At 37.9% G+C, this 16,662-nt stretch overlaps 1 protein-coding gene across 2 annotated transcripts in view; it reads right to left on the bottom strand.

The window, feature by feature from the left end:
* The window catches only part of LOC140998835 (metabotropic glutamate receptor 4-like), a 161,315-nt gene that overhangs the window by 74,385 nt on the left and 70,268 nt on the right, over positions 1-16,662 (bottom strand). For both annotated transcript variants that reach the window (XM_073469226.1, XM_073469227.1), the window contains exon 3: positions 12,084-12,300. In XM_073469226.1, the coding sequence (XP_073325327.1) occupies positions 12,084-12,300 (217 nt within the window). The remainder of the gene's footprint in view (positions 1-12,083; positions 12,301-16,662) is intronic.

Genomic DNA, 16,662 nt, shown 5'->3' with positions numbered 1-16,662 from the left:
AGTGTTAACATGTCCTCTTTTTTATGTACTATGTGTTTTATTTTTAAAAACGCAGCCCTTAAGATGTCAACAGACCTGATTAGGGCTTTGTATAGAACCCTGATACGTTTATGGCACCGACCGGATTGTCTCAAAACTGTCGAGTATCTAAAAATGTCTTGTCATACAATACCAAATTTCAATACCTAAAGATTTAATCTCATCAGCGTCAGTGAGCCAATAAACATGCAGCATGCTTGATTTGCAAAGATCTAATAGTGCTGGTGATAGTCGTTAAGGACAATATCGAAGTAAAGGTATCGGTACCGGTTTCAAATGTTTTTAACGACCCAGAGACATGATTGGCAAAAACAGATCACTGAATAATTCCCACTTTGTTCTCCACTTTACATATTTCCTTTCTGTCAAAATGTGTTCAAATATACCTCAACTCTTTTTTTGATGATTTCAGATCTATGTGATTGTTCTCTTGTTTGCCCATGCTAAATCTGATCACCTTTGCAGCTGGAATGACCTAATTATCCCGAAGGAATCAATACCTCTAACTGAATGACCTAATTTAAAGATGATTGCTACTCTACTCAGCCCCTGGCTACATGGGTTTGGGAAAAACGAGACAATGTTTGATTTCAGTTTCAGTTTTAAATAAAATCACAAAACATACTTCTCCTGGAAGGGCGTCCAGATGTAATAATTTGCATTGTCCAGACCCACATTTAATGCTGCCCAGATAGAAATTGGAACATTGAACAACAATCAAGTTTGGGGGCTGTTCCCAGAAAACAGTTCTGTCTTATAGTGTTTTTGTCTGTTGAAGCATTGGGGTTGTCACCTGGCACACAGAAAGCGATATGTTTTATTTCCAAAGTTTACAAGATTATTTTCAGATGCAATAACATCGATTTGTGTGGATTAATCAATTAACAATTCAGTATCCTAGCCTGAGCAGCAACAGCCAACCCTGCGGACCAGAAAATGATTTTCTGTTGATGTAAAGCAACAAAAAGCTGAGGAAACAGATGTCACATTTCTGCCCACACTGATTAATTGCCAAGTGATCTCTGGGGGTGTGTGGTGCATAAATACCACGGCTAAAAATGTTGCCAAAGAAAAAACAAACTATAGGATAAATATTTAATAAAGTTTCTTACTCATAGCAGAACTGTACGGGTAAATGGGCAATGAATAAAATGTTGTGCTATCCACTGACTAAAGAGTGAGTCATAAAATGGAGCCCCAAATGGTCTCTACAATCTCTTTAATGACTTGTTCTGTTATTTGCAGATTCTTGAGATGACGCATCAAGTTTAAGGGTGTTATGTGAATTTTGGTAAGAGGTTACTGTATTAGACTTGGTAGACATGCACTTTAGATGTGCTCATTGGACACACAGCTTAACAGCTCTTCCTATAAGGACAGATGCAGTAAATGTCTTTTTTGGTAGAAGCAAAGCCTTATGACACACCGCCCCTTTGGGGAATCAGTGTCCCATATTCAGAGTATAAAGGCAGCTAGAAACTGATATCGATCAGCCTGATAATGAGAAACTTATATTATTATGTATTATTCTGATAATGAAATTATAGCTGATAGAGCGAGCCAGTAATACGAAGCCGAATTTCTTTCACTGACTCGTCTACTATATGGCTTTTGTCACTGCGTTTTATCTGCAGACTAAGCAGTCATAGGCTTTCGGTTCTATAAAAGCCTTTATTTTTGTATCTGGTATATGACACATTGACATGTCTGATTTGAGGAGTTATGAAAGTGCTTGAATTCTTAAGCAAAATGCTTTACAAAATCCAAATTATGTTTGTGGCTTTTTTTTTTTTTTAAATGTAACATAAGAAACGTTTGAAGTCAGAACTGATCTTCTGTTGTGATTTTTACAATGTTGTAAGATTTGGTTCGGTCAGAGCTATGGAATATCAAATCACCCATCTCTGTTGCCTTTCTCACAATTATAGTATATGAACTAAAAATAAAATACACAAATATAAAATTATCAGTGGTTGGGGCCAGGGTTATCAGTTTCGGATGAGAATCCACATTGTGCAACCCTAATTTTTCTTCCTTTCACAAGACAAAAAGTACAGACCAAGAGCAATAACATCACAAATAGCAGGTACAAAAGAGCAATTTTGAAATGATCTCTCAGTACGGTGTATGTAGTGGCCAATTTATAAGTCACAGCTGATCCATATGTTGAAGTTGTGATCAGAGTTCTTTTTATATCATGTCAAAAAACACAAGAGGGGAAGAATATTGCAGTTACACAGCTACGACTGACCAGGATCGGCAAGATTCACTATTAGATTTATTGACTTAGTTTGCTCAAAATGTCATCATTGTTGTAAGAAATTTTAAAAAACTAAATAATTATTCTGTAGCTGAAGATGTCAGTCTGAAATAGGTGTTCATCAAATCTTTATAATATTGAACAATACAATATGTAAGCCCAGTCTAATGACGATAACATGAAGCCGTATAAAAAGTGCTTAGTGGAAGCTGAGAAAATCTTATCCCTCTGACAAAAGTGATATTGATATATTCTAGGGAAGAGGAGCTGTATGGATTAGTTACAGAATTGTAATCCAGATTAGTTGCATGAGCTGTCCAATTTACATTGTTGTCTTATGTTGTCTAATTGAATTCCTTTCCTTCCTAACAGTTGGGAGAGACAAAGGCAGATTTAAGGATCTTTCAGAATCCAATCCTGTATCCGCGAAACCTTGGTAATAATTTTAAAGTAGCTTTTTTCCAAATCACAGAGCTATTACACACCTGCATTACATTTTCTTGCAACAAATCATTACAAATTTGTTAACAAATTTATTTTTAATTTGTTGCTTTTTATCATTCTTGTACAGTTAATTGGTTATCTCCTGCTTTTGGATACAACGTGACACCCAATGAATGTCATTTAAGCTCAATTTGTAGGCGTGTGACATCACACTGGCACCCTACAGACTAAAAGCAAAGTGGTATTGATCTTCTTTCAGTCAGTATCCTCTTTTTTTTTAATCTTTTTTAAATTATCCATGTAATTATATACATAGTGTACTAGCTTAGCAGCCACTAACCTTATCTGTTCCAATTCACATTGCTTTTTGTGGCTAATTTGTGCAGCATGCACCGAGTACTTCAGGATAAATTAAACTGCAGCATCCCCCGTAACCTCCCCCACACCCTAATCCATTGCTTAGGTTTTCTGCTCTCTTGATTGGATCGGCACCACATTGTTCCTTACATTTTCTTCTTCATTTGAATTTTACCAACGTACATTTACATTACAAAGTACATGCTCCCATATGCAAAAATGTCATCATCGGCATTTACCTTTAGGTACAGCATGATGTGACCTGAAGTGCTGACGCTACCCACCATTTCTGCAGAGTACTGTATCTAGCACTAAAGATCGAAGTTCAAGCAGCAGTACTTGCTTAAGAAAATTGGCTTTTACGATATCTTTGCATTAAGAGTGATTCATAACCATTATGTCACTGACTGAAAGCCCCTGAGTGAAAGAGAGAGAGAGGAAAGCGGGAGGAGGCGAGTGATGATTATTCAGCCATTCGCCCTGCCCAATTAAGCAATGACAAGTAATTGTTTAAACAAATTGCAACCGGACATATCTGAGGCACTCAGGGGTCATTTGCGTGATGTCAAATAATAAATAAAGACATAACTGCCTGACGTGCCACACACGGGTGTGAACTAGAGATTAAAAGGCCATATGGATGGGAGCAGGAACATCGCTGAGTGTGCTGTGATCTCTTCCCCTGGTGACTGTGGTCATTTAGAATACAGATGTTCAAATGTCTCCCTGGTCCTCCGGGTGGGGACATGCTTCTCTCTAATCCAATCACCACATCCTGCAACGTTTTTCCATTAATTTACCTTAATTTACCAAGGAACATGGATATTTATTAGAGATATGTTTGATGATATGCTTCTCAATGTCATCAGATTTTAACTGAAAAAAAACAAAACCAACAATGAACAGCTATCACCACATCATCTTGCTGCTGTAAATACCAAAGAGAACCAAATATGTATCCATCCACAGCAGAAAATAGTCCCCAACAAATACACTAATTATAGAGGAATGAGTCCCAAAACCAGGAAATAATAATGTCAAAGTCAATGGGTTTTCATTAAATGCCTAAAATAAAGTCTGTGGTTCACACAAGCTTAAAGGATAAGTTCACCCAAAAATGTAGTCAGTATCTACTCATTCTTATACTGATGGGTGAATAAAGTTGGATGAATTAGATAGTCCACAAAACATTTCTGGATTTTCAAAGCAGAAATGGCACAATACAGCTTGTCCAGTGTAGTCAAAGTCTCCAGTTGGAAGGACTGTTTTTTACATATTTTTTTTCAAGCCATATTCTTCACTGTAGCTGCTTAGCTAAAAGCACACACTCTGTTTGTGAAGTGGGTGCACAGCCTGACTGCCCGTTGAGAGTGTAGCACATCTCTTCAAATCAATCTCAGGGATCTCAGGGTTTCTGGAGACTTGAAGTACACTGTACAAGCTGCATGGAGCCATTTTATTGTTTGTTGTTTTTGTTGTTTTGCTGTGAAGCTCCAGAAATGTTTTGTGGACCTCACCTGACTTTTCATCGACATGAGGGTGAGTAGATAATGAGTGAATTATTATTTTTGGGTGAATTTATCCTTTAAGAGATTTTCACATTTGGTTCAATTACATAAAATACGTCAGTAATTTCCCCACACGTGAATAATAATGCATTAAAGGCAGTTACTAACAAGTGGCTAAATGAGACTACAGAGATCGTCGAGGATATTAAACGTCCTTACGCCAAATTCAGAGACTCATCGACTCACTAGTGCGTCTTTACAGGCAGACTTTTGTTGCAGACTATTCTGACTATAACTTACAACTTGTAGATCGATTAATTCATAGTAAAATGTGTAAAGTATAGTGTAGCAGGAAGCATAGTGGTGGTGACCCTGAAGTCATGCGACCTGGATATAGTTTGTTTATAGCCCAGTGTTAGCTTTTATATCGCATTCACACTGCAAAAGTTAAAAGTGGTGCTCGCTTGTGAAGATTATCTTGCTGAACAAAATGTGTAAGTGTCATAAACTTGTTTGCCACAGAGCTTCTTTTGGGCAATGATCCAAAATAGAATGTAAAAATCTGGCAGGCTTTTTGTCGAGGGAACCAGGGTTGTTGCTAACTTAGCCCGCAAAAATAAGTCATCCCAGCAGCTCTCTATTCCTGTTTGAGTAACATTTGCTAAAAATTGCAGTGCCAGGCTGTTTTATTTTTTTTAAAGAGGAAGGCTTTTTGAAAAGTACGATGATACATTTCTGATCTGCTTTTGAAGCTTTACGTCATCAGTAACAATGAAAGGGCTTTGAGCTGAAAGCAACATAAAGTTCAGGGATGTAGAAGGTATTCAGAGATGGATTACCACTTTGCTGGTTTTGGTCTATTCATGGGTTTTTTTTTTTATTACAAGAAAGAATGTTGACTATTGCCTTGTTCTTAAAATAAATTATTCAAAGAAAGAATTTCTGATGAAGTTAAAAGATCTATGTTTGTACGAATCCATTAATACAGTTTAATTAGGCTCTACTTTCTTCTATCATAGTTCATATTTTACTTTCTGCTACCAGGCATAACCTCAACCTAGTCTAATATTGTCTGTTCTCTGCATCTCCAAATAAATCACCCAGGAGCAATGCAGAGTTGTTTGTGTTCTCCTTCTCTTCTTCGTCTTCATTTTACATTCCCCACATGCGCTTATTCATCCCAACTCTGTGGCTAATGCTTGTAATCCTCCTCATCAAGCAGGGACGGCAGTTACTCCATTAGCAGGGTTTCTCATGTTGATGTCAGGCAGGCCATTGGTTTGCAAGGGAATCTTGTTAGGGTTCTTATTGACATTGTGTTTCATTAACTTGATTAATGACATCTATTGGGGCATGCTCCACAGTAATCAACATCTCTGCAGAGAGAAGGGCTGTCTGCAGTCGAGGATGGGCCTCTCTGGACTTCTTCTGCCCACACTTGACTGGCCTCTCCGTGTCCTGTTTGTTTCCTAAAGGCTGCTCTCAAAAAGAGCCTTATATTCATAAATACCAAAATAGCAAGCAATGAGAGACCATGAAGTAGACTCCAGACGACCATTATGAGCTTTCCATTTCAGAAACTGTGTGTGTTCCAGAAAACAGGCCCCTGAAATTAAGGAAATAAAGCATCTTGTGTCCATATCAGCTGGGAATACATCATTTTAGATGTTACTACAAAATTATTTGGCAATATACTATGAGTGTTTATTCTATAGCTCATTATCGTATCTCCTATTTAAATATTATTGAAAGATGCACATTGCCAGATGAAAGACTGGTACTATTGGTATTAGGGATGCAACAATATTCAATATTTTATCGAACCGTTCAATACACCCTGTTGGGTTCAATACACAAAGGCAAACATACAATACAATACAATACTACAATAATGTTTGCTGTTTAACTTGATTGGATACTGCATATGTTTTTTATGGAAGGCAATTAAGATAAGTGTTAAATTTTTATAATAAGGTTTGTGGTTTGACTATATCTGCTTTTAATTATTTTTACATGCAATATTGCCTTTGCTAGTGTGAGTAGTTTTATATTAAGATATCGAAACCGTACCGTTACCGTGGCCCAAAAACTGTGATGCATACCGAACTGTGGGAAAACTCTACCGTTGCATCCCTAATTGGTATATTGTCTATGTAAACAGTTCAAGGGTGACGTACACATTCTCACACATCTGATGTTTCCTCGAGTGGTTTTTCCAAAGCAAAGTGTTTTCTTTCTCTATCTTTGTGTATCGTCCATCTCTTGTCTTATCTCTCCCTTTAGGAGGGACCACATCCTGGGTCAGTACATGGGAGATGAGAAGCTGCTCACCTCAAATACCCCACGAAGAGGAACACTTAAGGACACCGATTCCAAGCTTTAGGATACTGTATGCCAACAAAGAGACACACAAAGGCAGAGATATAAAAAAAATAAAATAAAAAATAAACCCACCTGGAATTCATATTTACCTTTTATCATCTGCTTTTTATCCACATTGTACTGAGTTATATTTGTGAGCTCTCTTAAGGGGGAAAAGCTGTTCTGGTGCAACTCCAAGCAGGTGGCTGCTGGGCTGCCAGGGTTGTTGCTGTGGGATCTGACTCAGATTATTTGCCTTTTCCGCTTACTTTCTTGGTACATTTAGTTCAAAACAATGCTATCTAGCAAAGTAAGTGCACAAGTGCAGCAGTAAATTCATGACAGTGTATTTGCAATATATCAATATAAAATCTTTCCACTGTCAAGAGATTTGCTGGTTTAATACCGTTTGAGTACACCATGGAGAGCATTTCAATTAAGAGATCAAACTGATATAATCACTTGGCAGGAAAATATCTAATAACTAATATCGGTTGCTTTTTCAGAGCCAATTACTTTGATTTGTTATGTCTTGGTTGGAGAGATGTGTATCCAGTCAGAGCTGGAACTGGCCTGGAGTGAACTAAATGATGAAAACAATGACAAAGCCCGGCTCATTTTGTATGTATATACGTGGATAAAAATAGAAAGTTAAAGGGTTATTTTCACCAACTGAAGTTACCATAAAGTCACATGTATAGAACATAAAAATAACACATGAAAATCAGTCACTACAAAAGAACAATACAACCACCAATAGAGTGCAAGGTACCACAGGTTACCACTGCAACAAGCAATTATTGTCATCTGATCCGTCAGACATTTTCTTGATTAATCAATTTAAAAATCATAAGATAAAAGTGATAAATGTGCAACATTTCCTTCGAGTCCAACGAAACTTCATCCATCCAACATGATATTCAGTTTACCATCACACATGACGAAGAAAGAAATTCAACTAACCCTAAAAAAACAAAAAATGTCAAAACAGGGAGATGTTTGGCATTTTTGTATTTAAAAAAGACAAACTAGTGTCATATTAGCTGATATGTTCCTGTTGACTGATTGTTTGTTGACTGACAATTGTTTAATCAGCTAAAGCTATGTTGTCACAGCATCAGAGTCGCTGTGCAGAATCCAGGCTGCTATTAGCAGAGTGGTCTGGAAGACAACACAGAGAACAACAGACTGTGGACAAACACGCTGAAATACACTGTCGGCTCTGTGACTTGACTAGTGTGCGTTTGGAGAGCGAGATGATTGATCATGCTTCTGTGTTGGTAACGCCATAGCCGTCAGCATTACTGACGGCTATGGCGTTATCATAGCAACCCATGCAGATATTAGGTGACGTCTGTATCCAAATAACCGATCTGATCACTTACAAATAATAACAGTAATATAACAGTAATGACACTCAATCTTTCAGATCCAATTTGAGAAATAAATCAGACTTGCTATTTCTACTTTCTTTTCTATTGGAGATAAATAAATACAATGTTGTTTATTGGGACCAACCCAATAAAAGAGACACTAATTAATTAACTAATGATTAACAAGGAACATGTTGAGGAAGTTATTGTTGTTGATAATATTCATATCATGTTTCTTAATCGTGTTAATAAAAGATACAGATTTTGTATGACTGAAAGTGTAAAAGGACTCTTCAGATTGCAATGGACTCAATATATCTTTGCAGATAAAGGCCAAGGATTTATTCAAAGTCTTTCCCGCAAACTAAGAATATTCCAGACCAAACTTGGCAAAAATTTCCCATGTGAAATGTATTCAAATAAATTTGTGGCTTGGAATATGTTCAAATATCATTTCTTCATTACTGTTGGTTTCCACAAGCCTTATGTCTATAAGTGATGTGCATATAATAATTCTGCTCAGCAAATGAAAATGACAAAAAGTTATTTAAAAAGACAGAAATTCCTCATGGATTTAACATTTCTAGCTCTAGAATTGTCTTTGATTACAATGAACATGACCTCTGGTTGTCCTTGAATCTAAATCATGCAACAGTGCAGTATGGATGACACTGTAAGTTATTGGCAGTGTTTTTATTGTTTTCTCACACCCCATATGTGACACTATCAAATAATTGCACCTCAGCTTGGGTAATGTATTCTACTAATCAGATGGGATCTGCCTATCCTTGTAAACAGTTTTATGAGACATGCATTACCTGATTTTTCTGCCTTGATAAAATCCTGAACATGTTTGACCCAGCATCAGTTATTTTCCATCCCTAAGCTGTGCCTGATGTCTGCCCGACCGATTAAGTGATCAGAGAGTGACAGACATAATTGATGAGCAACCACAGCCAAGCTCGTCTCATTCTGTCCACGCACAGTGCAGGCCAGAGACATGACCGAGGCACCTTTAAGTCTCATCCTTTTAATTACACTCGTACTTAGCCAACCAAAACACTCCTTGTGAACTCCTTCAGTAGAGTAATTTTTTGGAAAAGGGTTAACACAAAAGGAGGGTGATCCACAAACTGAAATGAAAAAAGTTAATACCGCTAATGTCGGAGAAATTCTGTTCATTAAACTCAGCATAGTTTTCTCTCTCCACCACAAAATGCTGTTTGAGCCTGTACATTTAGCTCCCGAGTTGATTTTCTAATAGATTGAGATCTGTCAAAATGACATGACAGCGAACTAGCAACAGGCGAACTTAACATTCATCGCATGTCACGATACTACGTTAGTAACCACCCAATCATCTGTCCCTGACCTGCTTCCAATCTGACTTTGTTGCTCTTTATACTACTTCACCTGACTTCCTCCTTTGCTGCCGTAATAATTACAGCAGCCAACAGCCTTGTGTTTTACTGGAATTAATAACTTTGAAGTATAATCTAGTAGCACAGACATAGTTCTACTCCTGAAACCTAAATACAGTATTTATCCTGAAAATTAAGCAAATGTGCTAAAATTAAGAAAAGAGAAATATTTGTACTCTTTTCAAATCAACATTATGTAGAAATTAGCAATCTGTGTGATGTGGCGCCCCCACAGTTTCTGAGTGCAACACCACTGTTGTAAATACAAATCCCAGGTCTGTAACAATTTGTCAGGCGTTAACTACAAACAAATTTCATTTTCATTACATCATAACATGTAATGTGTTGAAAACTTGTATGGTGAAGTAAACAAATGTATGTAACGCTGTGATCCTACAGTTACATATGAAGTTACATCATGCAGAAACAAGTGATGGGGGGGTGGAGTGGCTGAGACAGAGACACCATTCATCCTATTACAAGACACCGTACCATCAAAATGATTCTGAAGCTGCTTTTTTAAGGTAAAACAGTTACATAATGCTGTTGTCAAAAAGAACTGCAAAACAAACTCTAACATGCTGTCAACCTGTCATGTTATCCTGCCTACTTACACATTCAGCAGACACAGAGAAACATGAGCATCCCGTTGGAGTCGATCTTCTCCATCTCCTCAAAAAACGCTCAACTTGGTTAAACAAACACTAGTTTCACTCGGCCTTCTGCAGTTTCTGGGGAGGTAACATTACTTTGCCTGTCTGAGCTCTGTGCTTTGCAAAAAGCCTGCCTGCAGTTTGTTTTGGTGGTTTTGGTGATGAGCACCATGGCACTCAAATATATAGTTTATGTTTGGGCCAGAGACCCAAAACAATGACTTTAAAGACACCCTGCTACACTGGACACAAAAAAATAATCAGAATTTTTCAGTTGTTATCCGACTTCACCCTGACAGAACAGGAAAGCGTTCAGTTTAACAACTGGGACAACAACCTCGTAACCGCTCGTGCTTCACTCACACTGTCAGGGCTCGATAGTGCGAACATTTCACTGCATATGTGAGTGAAAGTCAGTGTGAGTGTGAAAATGTGAAACGTTATTTAGGGGCACAGGTGCAGCTGACTCTGAGCTCTGACACCTGGATTGGCAGACACACATATTTGTTGAGCTGTTATGAAATCGGTTTTCTCTCCTTAATCTTTCTTATTAGCAAAAAGTGGTGTACAACACATTCAGGTAGCAGCTTCTCATTTTTAGCCGGTCATGGCCGTGAATTCACAAGTTAGCTGTCACTAATTAACATTAATTCCAAAAGTAAGTTGATGAGAGCCAAAAATGAATTCAACTTTTTATCTTCCTTTGGTCCTTTGGTCGACAATATGTCAAAACATTGAGATAAATGCAATCCCAAAGTGAATACTTCAAATTGCTTCTTTTGTCAAACCAACAGTCCAAAACCCAAAGACTCTTCATTTACTATCATAAATGACAAAGAAAAAACAGCAAATCCTCACATTTAAGTGGGTAAAACTGGCAAACACTTGACATTTTGGTTAAAAAATGACTGAAATAATCAGTCACATCATAATAGCTGCCCATCAATTTTCTTTCAATCCACTAATCGATTAAGTAATTGTTGCAGCTCTTGTTATGTGTCTGGTTTTTGACAGCTACTTGTTTGAAAGTGCTATTAAGGTTTTTTTTTCAGGATTTAATCTTTTTACATGATTGTATTACAAATGTTATTCATGATTATTTACATCTCTGTTTAATTGTGATTTTTTTGGGGGGGGGTTATTCTTTCTTATATTGTGTGTCTGCAACTCTGTTATTGTTTCCTTTCTTGACCAAGACAATCCTAAACAATCTTTTTTGTTTACCAACAATGAGGCTTCAACAGTTACATAAAGGATAAATGAATACAATTTTAATACAGCAGTACTGTATCAAAACAGATCCAGTGTAGACACTGATGGGATTTTAACTGCTGGTGAAAGAAGGAGTAGAAGTTGAGGAAGGCTGCAGTAAATCTTTGTAGATTATATTGCTTTAAAGCCATTCACATCATAAGCAAATGTGTATTTATAACAAACAGACATCCTGTGGCTGTACTGAGATGATACATGTTAAAGTTTGTAATCGACCTTTTGCTGTTTGCATGTCCCGGGATCAAATCTAACATTTGACCTTACTAATTGATTTTTGCTTGCATGTCTGCGAGCTTCACCGATTTTCTCCTGTACAGAAAGTTCACTAGGAATAATATCTTCCCACGCCTGGTGCAAGACAGGCAGAAATGATATATGAGGCCAAGTGTACTCACCATCCTCCCGAGACTTCTGGATGAAAGCATCGACGCCGCTCTCTCCATAGTTCCCCTCTGAGGCCACTGTGGAGACATAGTTCCAGCGCATGGCCTTTACAATGTCCACCATGGCCTGGGCCTGGTAGGTGTCTGGAGGTACCACGCGTGAGAAGAAGTCGTAGCGGGTATTGTCACTGAGCTCTGGAGCTGTGGAGGCGTAGCTCACCTGGGGGATCTGCAGGGAGGAATATTGATAATATTATAAGCTTGAAAACAGTAACGGGAAGGGAATGCAAAAGGGAAGAAGGCACCTTTCAGCAACAATGCAATTTAAAGTGCTTTATATAAGACACAAAGGCATTAAAAAAGATATAAAAGAGACATAAATCTATATAAAAACAGACAATAGGATAAAATAAGAAGATTAAATAAGATTAAATAAAGTTAAAAAAGAAGAAGATAAGTTAAACAGGAGAGTAAATATTTCAGTGCAGCTACAGTGCAGAGGAAGATAGGCACAAATTTGATTTAACAAAAGGTAGTGACAAACACAAAAGTCTCTTGCCTTTGTTTGAGAAAAGTTTGGGAGTTTGTCTCACATATGTGGGGCATAATAACTAAAAGCTGCTTCTCTGTGTTTAGTTTTGTCTCAGGGGAGAGTAAGCAGACCTGTTCCAGACGATCTAAGAGGTCTGGGCGGTTCATAACAGAGCAGCAAAATTCTTTCACAAACAGGAAGCCAGTCTAACGATCTGAGAACTAGAGTGATGTGATCCACTTTGCTGGTTTCAGTAAGGGCTCTAGCAGCAGCACTCTGATTTAGCCTTTCACAATGGACAAAAAATCCACTAACGTCTGGCTTTTGTCTTCAGTGGGAAGGGGTACAATCGGCATTCGTTCCCAAGTCAAATGACTCTGCAGTAGTCAGAAGTATTTATCGGCTCCAGCTACAATAGGCAGTGATGGAAACACCTGGATGACACCTGGGTGGACATGCTAATTTACGGCCCTTTTCTGGTGCCATCTTGTAACGTATGTTGACGTTTCAGACCTTGGCTTATCAGTACTTTTCCATCTGTCTCCGTTGAAGCAGCACACGAACACTGATAGCATTAAGATTGAGAGAAACTAAAGTAAAATATATTAATAAAGTAACTACTGTAAGATTGTCACTGGCCTCCGAACTGCTTTGTACTGTTTTCCAATGGGCATGTGACATCTAAGGAGGCACAACAGAAAAAGAAAAAAAGTCAAAATCATCAAATGGCAATGTGAAACGAGTCAATACGCAGTCAATACACACCCTAATTTGGTGTAAAAATGCTATGAATATGTTGCCATCTGATCAACCTTTTACAGAGACCCATGAAGATACCATTACAATAGTGAATAAATGGAAATGTTAATCGTCAATTAAGTCCTTTAATTGTTGAAATGTTCTTGAGGTGATCAGTAGGCTAATTTAATAATGATCTTAATGCGGCTAATGAAATTTAGGTCAGAGTCCATGATATCGCCACATTTTCGGGCCTGGTTTGTGATCTTTAACGTTGGCCACTGAAGCTAAGCGCTGACTTTCAATCATCCTGCTTTGGCTCCACAAACAATCAGGCCTATTTCCGTTTACTCTTAGAAATACTGTAGGTATAACACCCAGATTTTCAGGGAGAGGTCTGATGGCATCCAACAAGCTGTCGTCCTTTTGAGACTCAAAACAGAGCGACTGATCCTGAACCCCCGCCGAGCCTTTTAACACCCTGCCTCAGTGCTCCCTTATGCTGCAGCCGGCTGGCCAGGTCACAAGCTGAGATGATGAGAATGTCAGACTCATGAGTACGGGTCACTTGCTAAACATAAAAAGGTCTCTTAGCATCTTATCATCCCATGTTATACACACTGCAGAATAGTGCCCTCTTGGCTGTAGCTTCTTACTGTGATAAACATAGTAGAAAAGAAACATGTAATTGTATTTTTTTTATCATACTTCTGACATTTTCCATTGCTACAGGGTACACAGTAGTAGCTTTTAGAATAATAAAGCTTTATAAATGCAAGACCTTGCATCATGGCAGGCTTCTGTTGCTCCCACTGCTCCAAAGATTTTACTGATGTGTGTGCATGAAAGAGAGAAACATTACATAAGAAACTTAACTAAAAAATAAATAGGTCAGCTAAAGCACAAAGCCTTTTCTTGAGTGTCCATAATGGTAGATTATGTTGGTGGTAGTTGTTGTGTTTCTCAGCACAGGGGATTTTTTGTTACGGGATTGCACCGTGTCAGTTTTTGTAATGGGCAAACTGTGTTCGTGAAAATGGAATTTTTTCCTCCCTTTGGCACACAGTGATTCACAAAACAGAAGGCAGGGGTGTTTCCTGGTAATGATACACGGTGTGCCTTTTTGGTGAGGAACCGTCGTCATGTTTTTGTGTGTCTAAACAGAATGACGAGAAGGTGTGCTCAGCGAAACATTATCCTGATGAAAAACAGCCCTGTTTTCCCTCTAGATGCCTCTTTGCCACATGCAGCATTTCATTATCACAGACTGCAGACCTGTAGGCTGGCACACGCACAGGCACACACATAAACACACAGATAACCCTTGATATTAAACATCTGACTTCAGGGCAACCTCCTCTCACCAAGATGAACAGCACTGTTGGCCTAGCTCTCTTATTTGTGTAAAAATATATAAATAAAACTCGAGTTTTATCTTGACTTTATCCCTCGGCCACAGATTGTCTGTGATACAGTGCATATACATTGAGAGTACAGGATAGAAAAGAAGAAATAGAAACATGTAGAAGGTGGTTAGTTTGTGCTTTATGCTGCATTTTGTGTTAAAAATATAAAGGCACCACAATAAGAGTTAAAAGGGGGTCAATATTTAGCTACAAGCCTTGTGTATAAAAGCCTAAATGGCCACTTGGCACCAATATTAACAGGTGTTTGACTGGACCAGAGAGCAGAATAGGTTGAACACAAGAAATGAAAGGATATGGCTCTTCTGAATCCACATCCTTTCACTGTGTGGGGGCTAAAATTTGGCTTTTTTGGCAAACTTTTGTATTTAATGAAATGGAAAGAGAAGAGATTGGTAAATAGACCTATGTGGCATTTTAGTAAAACTGTACAGTTTCTATAATGAGTAATACTCTACAGTAATAACGTTTTGCATCAACATAGGTGCATGCAGATGCTGCAGCGGGTAGCTCCCTCAAATTTCGCTACATTTTTGTATTTTTAAACTATCAATTTTTTTGCTGAAACACATATTGCCAATGGCAGAAATGGCTTTATCAGCACTGGAGAAGAAAGTGCAGGGTTTGGATTAAGTGCAGCAGACTTGGAGACGATCACTCCCCACAGCATCTTTTGACCAACACCAAGGGAGTAGAGGAAGATAGTTCAGATAAGAGCCGCGCTAATCCATCTTGGATTTAAGGTTGCTCCTGGCTAATGTCCAGTAGCAGGAAAATGAAATAGACAAAATTGGATTCAGGCTGGCCAAACAATGGGAAATTAAACACCATTACAGAGACCTGTCTCCACCACAAAATCCCAGATCAAGCTGTGGCACTCAACGGGCCGACCTTGTTTCCGAGCCGACATAGCGCAGGACTAAAGCGGGACGAGGAGAGGTGGACTCTGTGTTTTCAGCATGGATGCTTGCTGCTCACACGCAGTCAAAGTTGATGGACAGTGTTTACCTGATGTCGAGCTTTTAATGTGAAGATGCCAAACATATGATCATCACGATCTTGTTGTCCAGATGCAAATTTAAAAAATGCACCGCAAAAGTATTTCTTGGGTGTATACATGTTTATGTATATATGTATAGATGTTTATAGCCCATATCACTGTATATATGTTATACATTTATGTAGCATGAAGGAGTCCCAAACTATCGCTTCATTATGCAACCCTATAATGACAATTAAATCCTCGTGAACATTTAAGTCAGTAATAAAGCAGAGGTTTAATAGTCTTTGTTGTTATCTTAGTTTGGAGCAAGCCAATATGACCACCATGAAAATAAGTTATACACATGTGTACTTTATACACATATATATATATATACATATATATATATATATATACATATATATATATATATACATATATATATATATATATATATATATATATATATATATATATATATATATATATATATATATATATATATATATATATATATACACATACATGTGCTGATTTTCTAGACCTACACATGGGAAAAAAATGTTTTTCTCATTGTGCGGTACATGGGTTTTGTTTGTGTTATTTTCTTATTCTCTTCCGCCACAGCCTTTTCCATGCTTGTCCGAGAAGCCCCGGCTTGGTTTGAAATGTATTCATGAAGACAGGTTAGAGTCCGGAGTCACTGAGGTACTTCACTTCAGTACCCGAGACCTTAAGCTGATCCCCCGAGCGTGCCTCAGTGGGGGGAAAACATTAAATAATGATATGGAAAACATTATGATGGAACTGAGTGTATTCATGGCCTGGGATTTTTAAGAGCTTAACAAAGCTTAACATACTACTTATGGAGGTTATTTAAGGATTTTAAAGAGACAGAAACATTTTCATGTAACC

Source organism: Pagrus major, chromosome 6 (assembly GCF_040436345.1).
Source record: "Pagrus major chromosome 6, Pma_NU_1.0".
NCBI lineage: Eukaryota > Metazoa > Chordata > Actinopteri > Spariformes > Sparidae > Pagrus > Pagrus major.
The sequence above is the reverse complement of the archived record's forward strand: the minus strand, read 5'-3'. Positions and strand labels throughout refer to the sequence as shown.